Source organism: Streptopelia decaocto (genome assembly GCF_964273445.1).
Source record: "Streptopelia decaocto genome assembly, chromosome: 24".
Taxonomy (NCBI): Eukaryota; Metazoa; Chordata; class Aves; order Columbiformes; family Columbidae; genus Streptopelia; species Streptopelia decaocto.
Genome location: NC_138679.1, coordinates 290,659 through 306,246, shown reverse-complemented (window position 1 = coordinate 306,246; position 15,588 = coordinate 290,659). Strand labels below are relative to the sequence as shown.

At 54.6% G+C, this 15,588-nt stretch overlaps 1 protein-coding gene across 2 annotated transcripts in view; it reads left to right on the top strand.

The window, feature by feature from the left end:
* Positions 1-15,588, top strand: part of REXO1 (RNA exonuclease 1 homolog) — a 30,183-nt gene that overhangs the window by 2,104 nt on the left and 12,491 nt on the right. For both annotated transcript variants that reach the window (XM_082071856.1, XM_082071855.1), the window contains exons 2-5: positions 6,916-8,681; positions 11,133-11,234; positions 13,147-13,351; positions 14,009-14,172. In XM_082071856.1, coding sequence (XP_081927982.1) covers positions 6,916-8,681; positions 11,133-11,234; positions 13,147-13,351; positions 14,009-14,172 — 2,237 coding nt within the window. The remainder of the gene's footprint in view (positions 1-6,915; positions 8,682-11,132; positions 11,235-13,146; positions 13,352-14,008; positions 14,173-15,588) is intronic.

Here is a 15,588-nt window from a genome sequence, read left to right as displayed (position 1 = left end):
CGTGGTCCCAGCAGCTGGGGCGCAGTGGTGAGAGCTCTCCGTGCCTCTTAGGGGATCGGGGTTTTCCTCCATTTGCTGCTGTTTGCATGTGGCTGCAATTCCCTTCTCTTCCTCTCCGAGGGTAATTCATTAAATATGAACTTTTAGGGTGAGGAGGGCACCGGTGTGATGTGTCTGGTCTGCAGGGCATGTTTGACCCTGTCTTATTTTCGGGGAAACAAGGTATCTGCCTGTGGAAGAGTGTGGCAGCCTGGGGGCCCGGAGGAATTCAGCGCTGGCTGAGAGCTGAGCGAGGCGTTGGGGTGATGGTGTTGGGGTGATGGTGTTGGGGTGATGGTGTTGAGGTGATGGTGTTGGGGTGATGGTGTTGGGGTGATGGCGTTGAGGTGATGGCGTTGAGGTGATGGCGTTGGGGTGATGGTGTTGGGGTGATGGTGTTGGGGTGATGGTGTTGGGGTGATGGTGTTGAGGTGATGGTGTTGAGGTGATGGTGTTGAGGTGATGGCTGCGGGGTGATGGCTGCGGGGTGATGGTGTTGGGCTGATGGCTGCGGGCTGATGGCTGCGGGCTGATGGCTGCGGGGTGATGGTGTTGGGCTGATGGCTGCGGGCTGATATCTTGCACCGATGTGGTCGTTTCCACGGGACGTGAGCCCGTGCGCGACTGGGAATTTGGAGATTGTGAATTCTAATCCTGACTCGGCTGAAGTGCTTTTCCATCTACAAAATGACTCAAACCCGCCCGCTTCGGAGCGGGATGAAAAGGTTATTGAATGCGTGTGAAGTGCTTTGAAAGCGCGCGGCGTAAGTGGGAGGGAAGAACTGCCTTTGGTCCTAAAAGCGTCTCTTCAAGGGCTGGAGAGGAGGAAAGTAGGTCTCTCTTTAAAGTCTGGGTCTTGAGTGTGCTGAAAGACATAAAAGAAGCATAAAACATCTCTTCATAAATATCTTAGGGAAAGCAGCTCTCTGGGTTGCTGGTCTCGACAGCCGCCGTCAGGAGACGCTGGAGAGGTGGATGTTTTCTGAACCCCGAGCAGAAAGTCGTGTCCGGGTCTGGAGGCCTCGGCTCCTCTTTGCCTGCTGGTTTTAGTGTGAGGTGGGAAGAACAAGCCTGTCAGCGCCTGCCTTGAACACTCCGTCCTGGAGCGGTTTTCGGCAGTTCTCCGGGTGGTCCAAAGCTTGTGGAGCAGTTTCCTCACTGCGTGGCTTTTCTGTTTGGACAGACAGGGCTTTAGAGATTAGATCTAGGTTGTATCTTTGAAAGTAAGCGGCTGTAACGCTGTTTGGCTCCTGTTTGCCCAGCTCAGGTGCAGATAAACCCTCGGGTTTATCTCCCCAGCTTCACCTCAGTTGATGCTGTTGCTGATGCAGGAAACCACCTCTCCCTCCTGCAAATCTTCAACCAAAAAGCAACCGCATCGGATGGCTGTGGCTTGTCTATAAAGCGCTGTGCAAAGTGATATTTGGTAAATCGTAAAGCGGTTCTTTAAATGTTCAAACCCAACTTGAATCATCTTCAGCCCGTGTGTCGCCGTTGAATCGAGGCTGCTGTCGTCCTCGCCGCTCGGGTTCCTCCTTCAGCGCGTTAAACTCAGCCGGATCTTGCGGGAGCCGCATCTTCGCTGTTTGGGATCTGCCGTGTCAGATGACATGGCAGGGCAGGTTCACGCCATGCGTAAGGAAGATGGAAAAACGTCTCTAACAGCCACATTTTCCTTTCCTGTAGCTTCTTGTAGGAAAGAGCTTTCATTACTGTATTTGCTTTCATTACTGGAATGAGCAGAAGTGGAAACTTATGAACTGCCTTCAGTATTTCTTCACCGAGAGAGGAAGTCGGGCGGTTCGGTGTCAGGAGCTTTGGTCCGTCAAGTGCACGTGGGGGACGTTGCTGAGGTTGCTCTTTTTTTCCACGTTTGTGTTTAGGACAGTAATTACCAAAATCTCGCCTGTGGATCTTTTTTTAACTGGGTTTTGAAATGAAGAATAGAAAATGCGCTTGACGGTGAGGTCAGGACGTGTCTCACGTAGACCAGCGAGGGGGATTTGTGGTTCAGCCGAGCGGCCCGTTAGGCGGCTCCTGTGGGCGCCAGGTGCGGCCCTTTCGGTGTCTGTGCCGGGGTGCCAGCGCGGGCTGCCGCGACGCTTCCCGCTTCTGGTCCTTCTGCGAGTGGTGGGACAAGAGCAAACAGCCTCAGGTTGCGCCAGGGGAGGTCCAGGTTGGATATTAGGAACAATTTCTTCTCGGAAAGGGCTGTCGGGCATTAGAGATGAGGTTCTCAGGACATGGGCAGTGCCAGGGCTGGGCTTTGGTTGGACTCGATGAGCTTGAGGGGCTTTTCCAGCCCGAGTGGCTCTGTGGTTCTGCGGTTTGCTGTGGGCAGGCAGCCCTGAGCCCGCGCGTGGCTCTTCCCGCTCCGGTTACAGACGTGGAGAGCGGGAGCTGGGAGCCAGCCTGCCAGGCCAGGAGGGTCGGAGAGCTGAGGGTGCGGCAGCTGCCTCGCGCTGGCGTGCGAGCTCCTCTCCCCTGCCGGAGCCCTTTGATGGATTTCTCTCTGGTGTGGAGCGTCTGACATGATGTTTAAACGCTCCTCTGGTCTTTCCCCTCCGGTTGAACAGCGCAGTGCTGCGTTCGCGCTGGAGGAGCGTGGGGCACACGTCACCGGTCCTGGCTTCCCAGCCGCTGGCCCTGGCCGGCTGGGGCGGTTGGAGGCGCCGGGGCGGCGTTGGGGCTCACGGAGCCCGGCGATGGGGCTCACGGAGCCCGGCGTTGGGGCTCACGGAGCCCGGCAAGGGCTGCGGAGCCGGGGGCCGGGCTCCCGCGGAACCCCTTGGCGCAGCCCCAGGATTGCCGCTTGGGCAACCACCGCGCTTGCCGAGCTCTCTTGCCTCAAATTAAAAAGCAACTTTTACTCTTGGAGTGGGGAAGGTGCGATGTCAGAAAGCTCCCCAAGATGATTGTAATAGCGCTAGGAAGGAATGAAACAGTCAAAAAGCCCCTGCAAACACTTGAGTAAAACCCAGCCTGGGAGTAAATGAGGGTGAAGGCGGGACTTTGGGTTGGTTAAGTCCTGCCCTAATTATCTGTGCAGCCCAGAAAGTGCTGTGTCAGCACACGGTCAGCGTGTGCCATGAGCCTGTGCCGGAGCCTCTTCGCTCTACCAAGCAAATATCCAGAGCCTCAAGTAGAGCATGAACAAATATCTGCAATATTTATTAACCGCGGGGAGCTCAGGTAATTCTTTGAAGTTGTGTTTTGCGTGGGCTGCAGCGCAGGAGGGAAGCGCCTTCTCCAGAGAGGCTTCACGTGCCAGCCCTTCCCTCGCCGCTCCTCGGCTGCGTCCGTCTGCCACGCACGCGCGGTGCAGGGACCCCGCTCTGCTCGGGGGGCTTTCATTAAAGAGGATCCGTGCTGAGAGCTGGGGGCCGTGTTGGGTTTGCTGGTTCAGAGCCTGCGGAGCTGCAGGTGGCTGAGTGGCAAAATTAACTCCAGCTTCTGAGTTCACTAAAGCCGGACAGGTTTTAAAACCAGTTCTAAGTTTTGTTTTAGTCATTCATAAGTCACAGCTGGAGTTTTAAAATGTAATGTAGCTTGAAAGTTACTTTTTGTAAGTTTTAAATTTTGTTTTTCAAAATGTCCAGCTGTGACTATTGAAATACTTGAACATTTTTAAATGGGAACTCTCCACCCGAAACAGTTAAGCACATGGGCCAGGTGTTGGGGAGATAGAGCGGTTATCTGGAGCAAGCCGGGGAAAGGCTGGGAAGCGAAGGGGCTGGAGCGTGGGGGCGTCCGCGCGTGTGGCCACGCTGGTCACAGTGACCGCGCACGGCGGAGCCGAGCAGAGAGACGGAGACAGCAGAACACCTGGAGCGTTTCCCTTCTTCTTCCTTCTGCTCCTTTGAAATGACAACTTGCTCCATTGATACAGTTTTGGAGCGGATCCTTAGTTTTACCAAGCACTTGTACAGGAGATGTGGACGTGTTTTCTGGTCTTTTTCTTTGAGATAGAAAAAATAAGTCTGTGGTAATTTTTTCTGTTTTCCAAGCTGAAAATCAGCTTTTCTGTATTGAGGAATAACTTTAACGCTAAAATGAGAGACGGAATAGAATGGTCTCCAAACATTCACTACCCAGGTTAGTGTATCATTGATTTTAGAGCGGCGAGGCGCCCTCCGGCCTGTGCGGTGCCGGGGTGCGGGGCTGGGGGGCAGCTGTGGTGTTTGGGTACCAGCCCTTGCTCCCTGCCCCTCTCCTGCCGAACACACCAGTTCCTCACGTTCCTTCCCAGGTCAGGGGAGAAACACATCAACGGTGGGATTTCCTCCTAGGAGAACAGGACGTTTATCACAGATCTTCCCACGTGTCTGATGTTCTTTTCCAACGCTGTTGCTTTAGCGCTGGAGCGGAGGGGACTGTAATGACAGCGGCGACACAGGAATGTAAATGACGGCTTTGCCAGGGCCGGACTGTCCCGCTCTGCCGGTGGCCTCCCCAGGTTTGCCTGGCGCTCTGTGTGCGGCAGTGACAGTCCCAGACGCGCCCCAGGACCTGCGGGCTTCCCAGAGGGGGTAGCCCATATCTAATGGCCTTGAGCACCTTTCAGACGCCTCTTGTGCTGTGCCGGGGCAGAACCGCGCGGGTGGCGTTGTCTCAAAGTCGGGAGCGTGCTGCTTTCTGAGCTGCTTTGGGGCTCTGCCCGAGCAGCCCGTGGGCGGAGTGGGGCTCCTCCTGGAAGGCGCCGGTCCCTGCCGCGCTGAACCCGCTCGGGCAGGTCGGTCGCCGCGGCCTCGGCTGAGCTGGGAAAGTGGCCTGTGGCTCGTAGGAGGACGATGCGTGGCTGCTCGCGTCCCTCGGTGTGACCCACCCCCCTTATGCTGGTTGTGACACCCCGGTCAACCGCTTCAACCCACCGAGATGTTCCTTGGTGGCACCAGGCACAGCAACACCTGGTGAAACCCTTTGCCACCGCAGGTTTAAAAATACTGCAGACCAGAGGAGACTCCACACTGGTCGGACGGTTTCAGCTTTGCTAATTTGAGACTTTCTTTTCTCGGATTTACTTATTTTTTCCGCTGCAGAATGGCCGTGTTGGTTCATGATGTGCTCTGCGTGGCAATAATATCTCTGGTGGAGTGAGAAACGCAAGGAGTGGGGTTGTGGGGAGAGCCTGCGTGGGCCAGTCTGGCTGCAGTACCTCTCAGACCTTGCCTCCGCTTTGTTCTTAAACCACGAGGTTATCTATGCTTTTAATACTTAATTGTGTTAATTAAAATCTGTATTTAGAAAGAGAAAGAGCATAAAAGAAATCATGAGGACTAGGGTTATATTTAAGGTGGACAAAACAGTTTTCTTAGCTCCTCTTGCCTGCCCTCCTAACCCATTTACTCTGGATAATTATTTGAAATGTGCTGTTTTAAATCTCCACATTAAGTATTTCGCAGTGGTTGGGTATGATTGTGAAGTTAATGACGGGACACTGGCACACGAGCCTGCACCAGACCCGCCGGTTCCTCTGGGGAGCAGCAGAGCTCGGCCTGCCCGAGAAGCCCCTTGGAGCCGTTTGCTCCTGCGGAGCCGCTGCCTCTTGAAATAGTTTTCCAATGGCGATAATTTTTCTGTAATCGCAAAGGTTGCCCATTTGCTAAGTGCCGCACTGTAAACACAGGCAGGCTGTTAAGCTAACAAAGCCGTTCTGGTGACGTTGAAATAAAACCGCCGTTTTTGTTCTTCCCCTCCAACACGGTCTGTCACCCGGCAGCCTTCCCTCCAACACGGTCACCCGGCAGCCTTCCCTCCAACACAGTCACCCGGCAGCCTTCCCTCCAACACTGTCACCCGGCAGCCTTCCCTCCAACACAGTCTGTCACCCGGCAGCCTTCCCTCCAACACAGTCACCCGGCAGCCTTCCCTCCAACACAGTCACCCGGCAGCCTTCCCTCCAACACGGTCACCCGGCAGCCTTCCCTCCAACACGGTCACCCGGCAGCCTTCCCTCCAACACAGTCACCCGGCAGCCTTCCCTCCAACACGGTCACCCGGCAGCCTTCCCTCCAACACGGTCACCCGGCAGCCTTCCCTCCAACACGGTCACCCGGCAGCCTTCCCTCCAACACGGTCACCCGGCAGCCTTCCCTCCAACACAGTCACCCGGCAGCCTTCCCTCCAACACAGTCACCCGGCAGCCTTCCCTCCAACACAGTCTGTCACCCGGCAGCCTTCCCTCCAACACAGTCTGTCACCCGGCAGCCTTCCCTCCAACACGGTCTGTCACCCGGCAGCCTTCCCTCCAACACAGTCACCCGGCAGCCTTCCCTCCAACACAGTCTGTCACCCGGCAGCCTTCCCTCCAACACGGTCTGTCACCCGGCAGCCTTCCCTCCAACACGGTCACCCGGCAGCCTTCCCTCCAACACAGTCACCCGGCAGCCTTCCCTCCAACACAGTCTGTCACCCGGCAGCCTTCCCTCCAACACAGTCTGTCACCCGGCAGCCTTCCCCTTCCCCAGGAATGCGCCGTGTGTGGCAGCTCCAGGTGACCCAGGAAAGTGTCTCTGGGCCGGCGCGGGTCCCTGTTCTTCTCCTGTTCGTGTTGGAAAGGCGGTTTTACCGCTGTCCTTGAGGCAAAGAGCGAACGGTTGGTCTGGAGCAGCAGCGTCCAGACCTTTAGTCCACGAGGCCCGTGAGCAGCTCGTCAGTCTGGTCTGGCCACACACCGGCCAGAGGACGTCACCGTGGTTTAGGTGTCAAACATCTGTTCTGTGGCACGGGGCACAGCTTTTGGTATTGGTTTTCGGTATTGGGTTTTCATGAGAGCAGGCCTTAAAAATACCTTTTACATGTTTTCCTCTGAGGAAACCTTGACAAAATGTGAACTGAATTGCTGTCAGTAAGGTACCTTTCCCTTCTCTTTTCCAGAGCGGGGCTATGATCCCTACAATCCAGAGCTGCCGCGGCCCTCGCCGGAGGATGACGCCCTGTCTGACGTTACGGATGTGGCCCCCGGTATTCTGGAGCTGGAGCTGGTCAACAAGGCCATCGAGGCCGTTAAAAACGAGGTGGAGAGAGAGCAGAAGAAGTATGAGGAGCTGTTAGAAACCACAAAGGAGTTCAGCGCTGCAGAGGCCTCCTCGCTCATTTCAGCTGCGCCCGCATCAGCTGCCGGGACACAAAATGATTCATTTACCTCCTTAGAATATAATCCCGGTAGCTATAACTTCAATAACAACTCGGACTACAACCCCACGCCTCTCGCCGCTGCCAGCCGCTCAAGTAAATACACTTTGGATAGTTCCCGATCTAAAGGCAGCTCACTGGAATACGTTCCCAAGGCTGTAGCGCAGAATAAAAAATACAGTAGCACTGTCACTAACAATAAATACGTGATTGACGACTCTAAGCCTTCTACAGACTTGGAATATGACCCACTGTCGAATTACTCAGCCAGGCTGTTGAGCAAAGCCGCGACAAAGGAGCCGAAGGTGTCCAAAAGGGGCAGGGTGTCCGGCTACGAGGAGTCCTACTCTCCGCCGCGGAAGAGGCTCTGTGAAGAGCCCGATGACGACGACGTGTGCGCCAGGTTCTCCTCCGAAGACGAGGCCGATGCAGAATGTAAGCCAGCTTCTGTTAGTTCACAGTCCAGAGCTGGTTCTGAAAGCGAATCGAATGACGGGTTATCCAGCAACGAGCGGAGCACCAGGGTGGATGAGTTTGCTTCCCAGGACAGCAAAGGAGCGGCGCCGTATGGCCCGGAGGACCTTCCGAGCTCACACAAGAGTCTTGCCAAAAGCTTATCGGACAAGAATATAAAAGGAGCAAAACTGTGTTCTGGTAAGAACGACCAGGAAATGGAAAATAAAAACAAAGACGACAAAAGCAAAAGGAAGAAATCAAATGTTAGTAAAACACCCGGCCTCGGTGACGCTGGTAAGAAGGAGAAGAGTAAAAATACAGAAAAAGACAAAGTGCTTAAGAAAGAAGAAAAAATAAAAAACAAGAATGAAGATAAAAGCTGTAAGGACAGAAGTGGCAAAGTGAAAACCGACGGCAGTGTAAAGAAACCTGAGAAACAAAAGTCAGAAAAGGTGGATGGGCTTAAGAAAGAAAAATGCAAGTCCCGCAGCAGCAGTTCAGGGAGGAGCAGGAGCGAGGCCGCGAGCAGGGGCTCCGCGTCGGAGCGGCCGGGGAGCAGCAGGAAAGACTCCAAAGCGAGGGCAGCTGACTTGAAAAATGGTAAAGAAAGCTCTGGCCATAAACACAGAGAGAAAGGGACCAAGACTCCAGCACTGGAGGGAAAGAAGGAGAAGGTCAGTTCTACAGACAAAGGCGATTCAAAGAAGGGTCAGAAGCAGCCAAGTTTGAGTCACGTTGACCTGTTTGGTGATGAGAGCGGGGATGATGATGACAAAGTCCGGCCTTTGCCGTCCGCCTTGCCTGACGTGAGCTCGGACTCGGATGGTGACAGTTCTGGTTCGGACTCTGAGAGCGAAAATGAAGGGACAAAGAAAGCGAAACGCTCTAAGTTGTCAAAGTCATCGGCATCTTCCTCAACAGCCGATGACATTGATTATTCGCTCCTGGAGAAGGAGTTGGACTTGGAGTCGGATCCCATGGAAGAGTGTCTCCGGATTTTTAATGAATCTACAGATGTGAAAACTGAAGACAAGGGAAGGCTGGGGAAACAGGTAATGCTGGTTTGGGCTGCTCGGTTGGTTCTGCCACGTTTACATGTGAAAGGATTCGGGTTCAGTTCGGTGGTGTTGAAGAGGCACAGGGGGAGGCTCCAGATGTTGGAAGGATGTCGGTGCAAGGGAGTTGATGTAGTTGGCACCGGACACTTTGGAGCTCCTCAAATTACTGCTGCGTGTTTTAAATGCATACTGCAGATATATAATGAGGATCTCTGGGTATCTTATAGGTGGTGCAAGTAAGAAATGGAGGGTAAAATTTCTTCTAAGGGGGCAAGGAGTTTCAGACTTTACATAAAAAAGGCTTCTGCCAGGGGCTGCGAGGTGGTGCCGAGGATGCAAGACCCTCGTTTTCCAAGATTGAAACAGTGGAACAAGTGTGAAAGGCTAAAAAGCGGCTGCTGGCCCTGGGCCTGCGGGACGGGCGCTGGAGCAGCCACAGTCACCCTTCATTTCTGGTGCCGCGTTCGGCCGCAGCGAGCGGGCGCTCCGGCTGTGCGCACCAGGGCTCTGCCGCGGCCGCTGTGCGGCGTCCGGGACAGGAGCTGGGCCAGAAAGAGCTTTCAAAAAAAGGAAAAGGCGGCAAATTGGGCAATTCTGAGAAAACACCCTTAATCTATCAACTCTGTCTAGCGCTGTCAGTCTGACGGGGTCACCTGGGAGGCTGCGTGGGGCGAGGTGACAGAACCGGTGACAGGGGTGCCAACGGAGTTACTGAGTGACTGCAGCCATCCCGTGCCCGCGAGGTAACGGAGACCCTGGGGTCCATCGCAGCTGCCAGCGTGTTCCCGGTTAGACCCCGTCAGACGCGCCAGGACTCCTTTGGCGTCACTGATCTGACCCGTGCAGCTGCGTGGGCAAAGCCAGTTTCTCCTGGTGCGGGTATTTTTGTTGGCAAAGGTGGCCTCAGGGCTTCGGGGCTGCTTTTCGGTGGGGGTTGTTGGGTGGGCGAAGCGGCCATGAACAAAATGCTTCCGTCCAGGCCCCTCTGTGCAGGGAGCACAGCGTGGGCCGGGATCCTCTGTAACGAGGAGCCCGACGCTTAAAGCTTTTTGCTGAACTCTGTTGCAATCTAGTCTGTTGGGAGAGAAGTCCATGTTGCTGACAAGTCAAGACCTTTTTTACACTGTATGAAATGCTTTGGTAGAAGAAGCTATATAAAGCAGCTGTGTGTAATGATTTTCTTCTGAACTGTTAAGCTTTACTTGATTTTGCTTGTTTAAAATTCAGCTTGCTTTCTTCAGCGCTTGCTGTAATTCCCGGCTAGGAAAGAGCACTTTATTTTGGGCTTTGTTTCTTCGAGTTGCCTGGTTTGGGTTAAAGTAGCACGAGCACAATCTGCAGTGGGAAATACTAATCTAATCCATTGAGAGCTTCCAAATGCGGGAGGGTTCAAACCTCGGGTTTCCCCGCTTTGGACAGGGGTGGGGGAGGAGGAACAGCTGTCGCAGCAGAGGGTCTGTGTGTTCGTGAGCAGGTACCTGCTTCCCGTTTCTGACGGGGGCTTGCATGGGGAATTTCTTTCTCATTTATGGAACAATTCTGCAGATGGAGCCCGTGGGGTTTGGCCTCGGTCCAGTCTGGGGACTGGACGCGTGGGCAGCGCGGTACTTTTCCACTGGGAGGATCGCTCTGTGAGGGAGTTTATTAGGGACAGAGCTGAATTAACAGACTTACCGAGTTCCTGGAGAGCGCAGTGGTTCAGTGTGAAGTGCTCATCCACAAGGCCCTCGTGGGGAGGAACATAAGCTCAGCCTAAGCGGAGCCTGAGCTGATCCCCAAATCCAGCCTTCAGCTCTGTCACTGTGTGTCTGAGGGCTCATCTGAGCTTTGCCAGAGGCCGCGTTGGATCGAGTGGAGAGCAGCTCGAGGTTTGAAACATAAACCCGTGAAGTGTGTTTTGTGTAAACGAACAGCCCGGTAAATTCAGAGATGTCTCAGTGGTTTCTCCCTGCGCGAGCCCGTCCGAGCGGGTGGCTCACAGCGGCTTTGGCTGGGGAGGCGCCGTTGCTGACCCCGCGTTTCCGGCCGCGCAGCAGCGTCCCCGGGGGTTTGTCAGCTCTGCAGACGTGGCTGTGGACAGATCGCCGAGCGTCGTTTCCCCAGCGTGCAGCGCGGGCCCTGCTCTGCGCTGAGCAGGCTCGCAGCACCGGCGCTTGCGCACGTTGTACCGGGGCAGCAATGAATCGGCTCCCAGTTGTTACCAAAACACAGCCCCCGGGTTTTCAGGCTGCGGGGCGGCGGGCGCTGCGGGGCGTGTTCGGTCCGGGGGGAGCTCCGTTCTGCTCTTCGGTGGCTTTGCTGGTGGCTTTTGGGCTCAGAACAGGGCTTGGTTTGGCGGGTCAGCAGCTGCCCACGTGTTGTTCTCACCTGCCGCCCTCACGTCCCCCCTTCGGGAGGCACCTTCAAGTTTGTTCAGTTGTAGAAGCTTGTTCTCTTGTTTTCCAGCAATCCAGAGAAGAAGGAAAAGAAGAAAAGACAGAAGATAATTTAACTACCTTGTTTCCGGGCCAAAAAAGAAGGATTTCTCATCTTGTCAAACAAGGAAATGTAAGTGCAGCCTTTAGAATTTGGATTCTTTGCAGTGAGGGTTTTCTGTCCTGTTGCCACACGCCGACACACGCGAGCTGGACGCGAGGCCAGGCTGTGGCTGACCGTCCCGTCCTTTGTCCTGTGGGCCTAACAGGAACTGCCACCTTATAGCTGTTCTGGATCAGCCACGATATCAACAGCATCTCGTCTGATGCTCTTCTCTTACAGTTGTGAAAATACTTTGAATACAGAGGAGAATAATAATAAAAAAAGGCAAGGAGGATGTTCTGATTTTTTCCTTTCTCACTGGGGTTTTAATTCGTGTTTTCTCTGCGGGTTTAATGTGTTTCCCTGCAGGTGCTGCACACAGATTAGTCGGTTTTATGTTCCAGCTGGATAGGAGTGGAGACTTACACACCAGGTTGAGCTGCGTAGTCCAAATTAATTGTTCTTTCTTCCTCTCTGCCTAGGAGAGGTTTCTTTGCTTTTAATAATTCGAAGCCCTGAGGTCAATACAATGTGTTTTATTTAACTACATATCTTCAGCCAGTTCGTGTGTTTCGATAAGGGCCCTTTCTCCCGAAGTGAAGAGATAAGAGAGCGAAGGAAATGGGTTGGAAATTCATTAACTCAAATATTTATCGTAAAGAGGTGCCTTTTAGACATGTACAAATCTTTCAATACATTTTCTTAATGCGACAGCTGATCCCAAAGCGCCTCCCGTGGGTGGGCGCCCCGCGCAGCCGGGGCCGCGCTGGAGCGGGCGCACGCCGGCCCGACCCCACCGGGGCTGCTGGCGCAGCGCGGAGGCTCTGCCGTGTCCCTCCACGGCGAGTGTTTGCTCACTCTAGCTCGTGATTTATAGCTCCGGGACCGGGCGAGCAGGAGGGGGGCAGCTGGGCTCCAGTTTAGTTGTCGGGGAAATGGTGGCCCAAAGGAATTGAAGGTGCGGCAGAAAATGAGTGTTCTCTCCCCTCGGAAGTCTGTAATTATCACTTAGTGTCTGACCGCGCTCAGTGTGGTATCCAGTGAGCTGGTGGCCCCATCAGCGCCCAGGAATGCAGGAGGGGCGGGTTTGTCCCGGTTCGCGGTCTCGGAAGCGCCGCGTTCCAGCCGGGCTGGCGAGCGCGCCCGTCTCCGCAGAGCCCGCGGGAGGGAGGCCCGTCCCTTGGCATTCAGAGGTTGGGAAGTAGTGTGGAGAAGTTTGTGCAGCTGCTTCTCTTGTACTTCTGTTGCTAGAAAACTTCGCTCTTTGCTGACATAATTTCTGGCACCTTCCCTGCAACCTAAATTTGGACATCAAAGAAAACGCGTGTGTAACTTGTTTGTGCCGGTAGCGGCTGGAGCGGTGAAATGCCTCCAGAGGCAGGCACAGCCTGTTTGGAATTCAGAGCTCTGATCCCATGCACACATATATGCGAGACTTTTAAGTCATTAGAGGAACTGGCGAGCTGGAGCAGGGCGCTGCGGTGGGAGCGTGGGCGTGCTGGCTCTTGGCGGGGGAGAGCAGTGGGACTCGCCGTGCCGCGGCGGGGCAAACGGAGAATAGCCGGTCGCTTTTTCATTGTGATTTAAAATACAGAAGTGTGCAGGAGGCCGCGTGAAGCTCGATTCGTTTTTCTAGTGCAAGGCTGAGAGTGTCAACACAGTCCACAAGTGGGTTAGAACAGCGGTGGGGAACTTGGTGCCATGAAACGAGCAGCTCAGGCTCCAGTTCAGGAGCACACGGCGGTGCTGGGAGGCCCTGCGGAGGTGGATCATTCACACCTTGTTCTGCAAATACTCTGCTCCGGAGGGCGGTTGGGATCTCCTCTAACAACCTGTATTTGCCAACAGAGGGGGCGAGGAAAACAGACATGTTGTGCGTGAACGGCGCCCGGAGCGGGCGGCCGAGCCGGGAGCGCGGGCTCTGACCGTCTTCTCCCCGCAGGAGGCCCCGAGCAGGCCGGCGGCGCGGCCCCCCCCGGCGCGGCCCCCCACGGCGCAGGAGGTGTGTTACCAGCGCATCCGGCTGGCGCAGCAGCAGGCGGCACAGCTGGCCGTGGCCGTTCAAAAGGCCTCTCTTTCTTTGCCAGGAGAGAAGAAGAGGATTGCTCACGTGCCAAACGTTGCCCTTTCCGCGGCAGCCAAGCAAAGTAAGCCAGCGGCGCCAGTTGTGATCGCCGCCCTGTCCTCCCGCCTGTTAAAAGACGCTGTCTTCTGTTTAAGTGTCTCCCGAGCAGATGTGGAACTATCAGGAGACATTTAGCGCTGGCCATGACGTGAATCTTTGCTGATAGTGACCAGTGGAAGGTCTTTTCCCTGAGAAATTCCATCTTGTTCTGAAAAGCAAGAGATTAGATGTGCGGCCTTGTTCCCTGGTCTCACCTCCCTCTCTTCAGCCTGTTCTTTTTCTTCCTTGGAATGTGTTTGCTCCTCGTTGGCTCTTCCATTCGAGCCTTCGGAGGCGGCACAAACAGGAGGGAAGTGCTAATTAGCGCTCCTCGTTATCCCTAGTTGGTTGGGAGGACTCAGAGCTGACGCGATGGGCAGTTAGTGCCCGTGGCGTTACCTCTGAGCTCTGCTGACTCAGTTACCCCAAAGCAAACAGCAATGAGACACGTTTCCTGGCAGAAGGTTCCTCCATCCTGGCCTGGAAGGTGGTAAATTCACCCAATTTGTATCCCTTTGGAGGCTTCCATTTGAAAAACACCCCACAGCTTGCAGCATGGGCCTTTTATAGTCAGTTCATTCTGGCAACGTGAAGCCCAGTGGTACGGTTTCTGCCTAAATAGGTTTTGTGTCTCTTGCAGGCCTCACGAGCACCAAGACGACTGTTGCTGGCAGGAGCGTCGCGCCCTCCCATGACTCGGAAGCAGCCGCGCTCTCTCTGAAGACCTGCACCTTAGCTGGGATGGCTTCGAAAACCACCAGCACCGTCGTGCCCAAGAGGATAGCGCACGTCCCCTCCTTGCAGGTGAGAGATCTGAAACCGCTGAGGCTGGTGTGTTTAGTTGTGCTGCTCCGAACTTCGCCCTCTCCGAAGAGCCGTGTTTTCATTAGGTTGATTGGATGTGTTTGTTTCTCCCTGTGGTTTTCCTCGATAGCATTGTATGGAGAAATGAAACACTCGAGGGCTAGGAGCTTAAAAAGGTAGAAATACTGAAGCGCTGCTCTCACTTGTGTGAATATCGATCACTCGTCTCCAATCTGTGTCTTCTGCTGTGCTCTGGCTGGGGTGCAGCTGTTTGTGTCGGGGACAGGGCTGGATTAATGGCCTTCCTGGGCTTTGTGGGCTGTGCTGAGGACGGTGGTTATGAATTATGTCCCACAGTCACCTGTTTACTTAAACTGTGATCGTTTAGAGTCATGCTGCTGTTAGTACTTGGGGAAGAAGCTTTATTTCCGGGATTCCTGCCCTGCCTTTGGGTCCTTGGGCTCCCAGTTCCCAGCAGAGCCGTCCGGCCGCTCCGGCGGGCGCTGGGGCCGTTCAGAGCGCGGTGCCCATCTGCGTGGATGGCACGAGGAGCTGCTTGCTGGGGGGCAAGGAGTGTGGTTAGTGCCAGGACTGCATTAAAGGGATCTTTATTGATGGTATCTTGTGTCAAGATATGTCGTGATATACTCTGATTATTTCTGTAGGAGCAAAAGGTCATTTTCTCCCTTCCCCACCCAAAAAGCCACTGTAGTGACATATAACTTGAAGCTGGTTAAAAATAAAAGGATCAATCGAAAGGATAGAATATTTAATGAAAAGGACCGCGTCCCCTTGAACAGAGCGTCAAAGTCTTGTGAGGAATGTGAACACTCTTCCCATTGCGACAGGACCAGCTGCTCCCTGTTGAACGTGCTCCTATCTCCGTAGAGCTGGTGTTAGTACAGTTCGCCGCCAGTGGTTTGGTGTGTGGATATCTGCTGGGATGGAGAGACCGGCAGAACAACAGGGTGCTTTAATGGTGAACGGATGGTTTCCTCTCTGAAAAAGACGCAAATGGTATCATTTGGTGGATAAAGTGGTGTTAAATGGACTGCAGTAGTAGGTCGTAACTTGGTCCAACATGCAGCTTTTGTGCATAGAGAACATGTCGTTCGATTTAAGGGGGAAATCATTTCAGGAGAATCATGACATGTATCACAAAAGGAAGACAACCCCCCGCGCGGTGAGGTCGCAGGAATGCCCAGACAATGCGGTCCAGCAGCCCGGCGGGTCGGGCGGCCGTTGTCCCGCAGACCGTCCGCCGCACCGGGGTCGTGCTTCGTGTCCGCAGCCCGGAGCGCGGTGCTCGGCGCCGTCCTCTCTTAGCGCAGACGTCGCGGTTCCCGTGCGCTGGGACGCCGCGGGTGTCAACGCCTGGTGACTCATGCCCCTGGAGTCCTTGGCTGCCGGGTGACT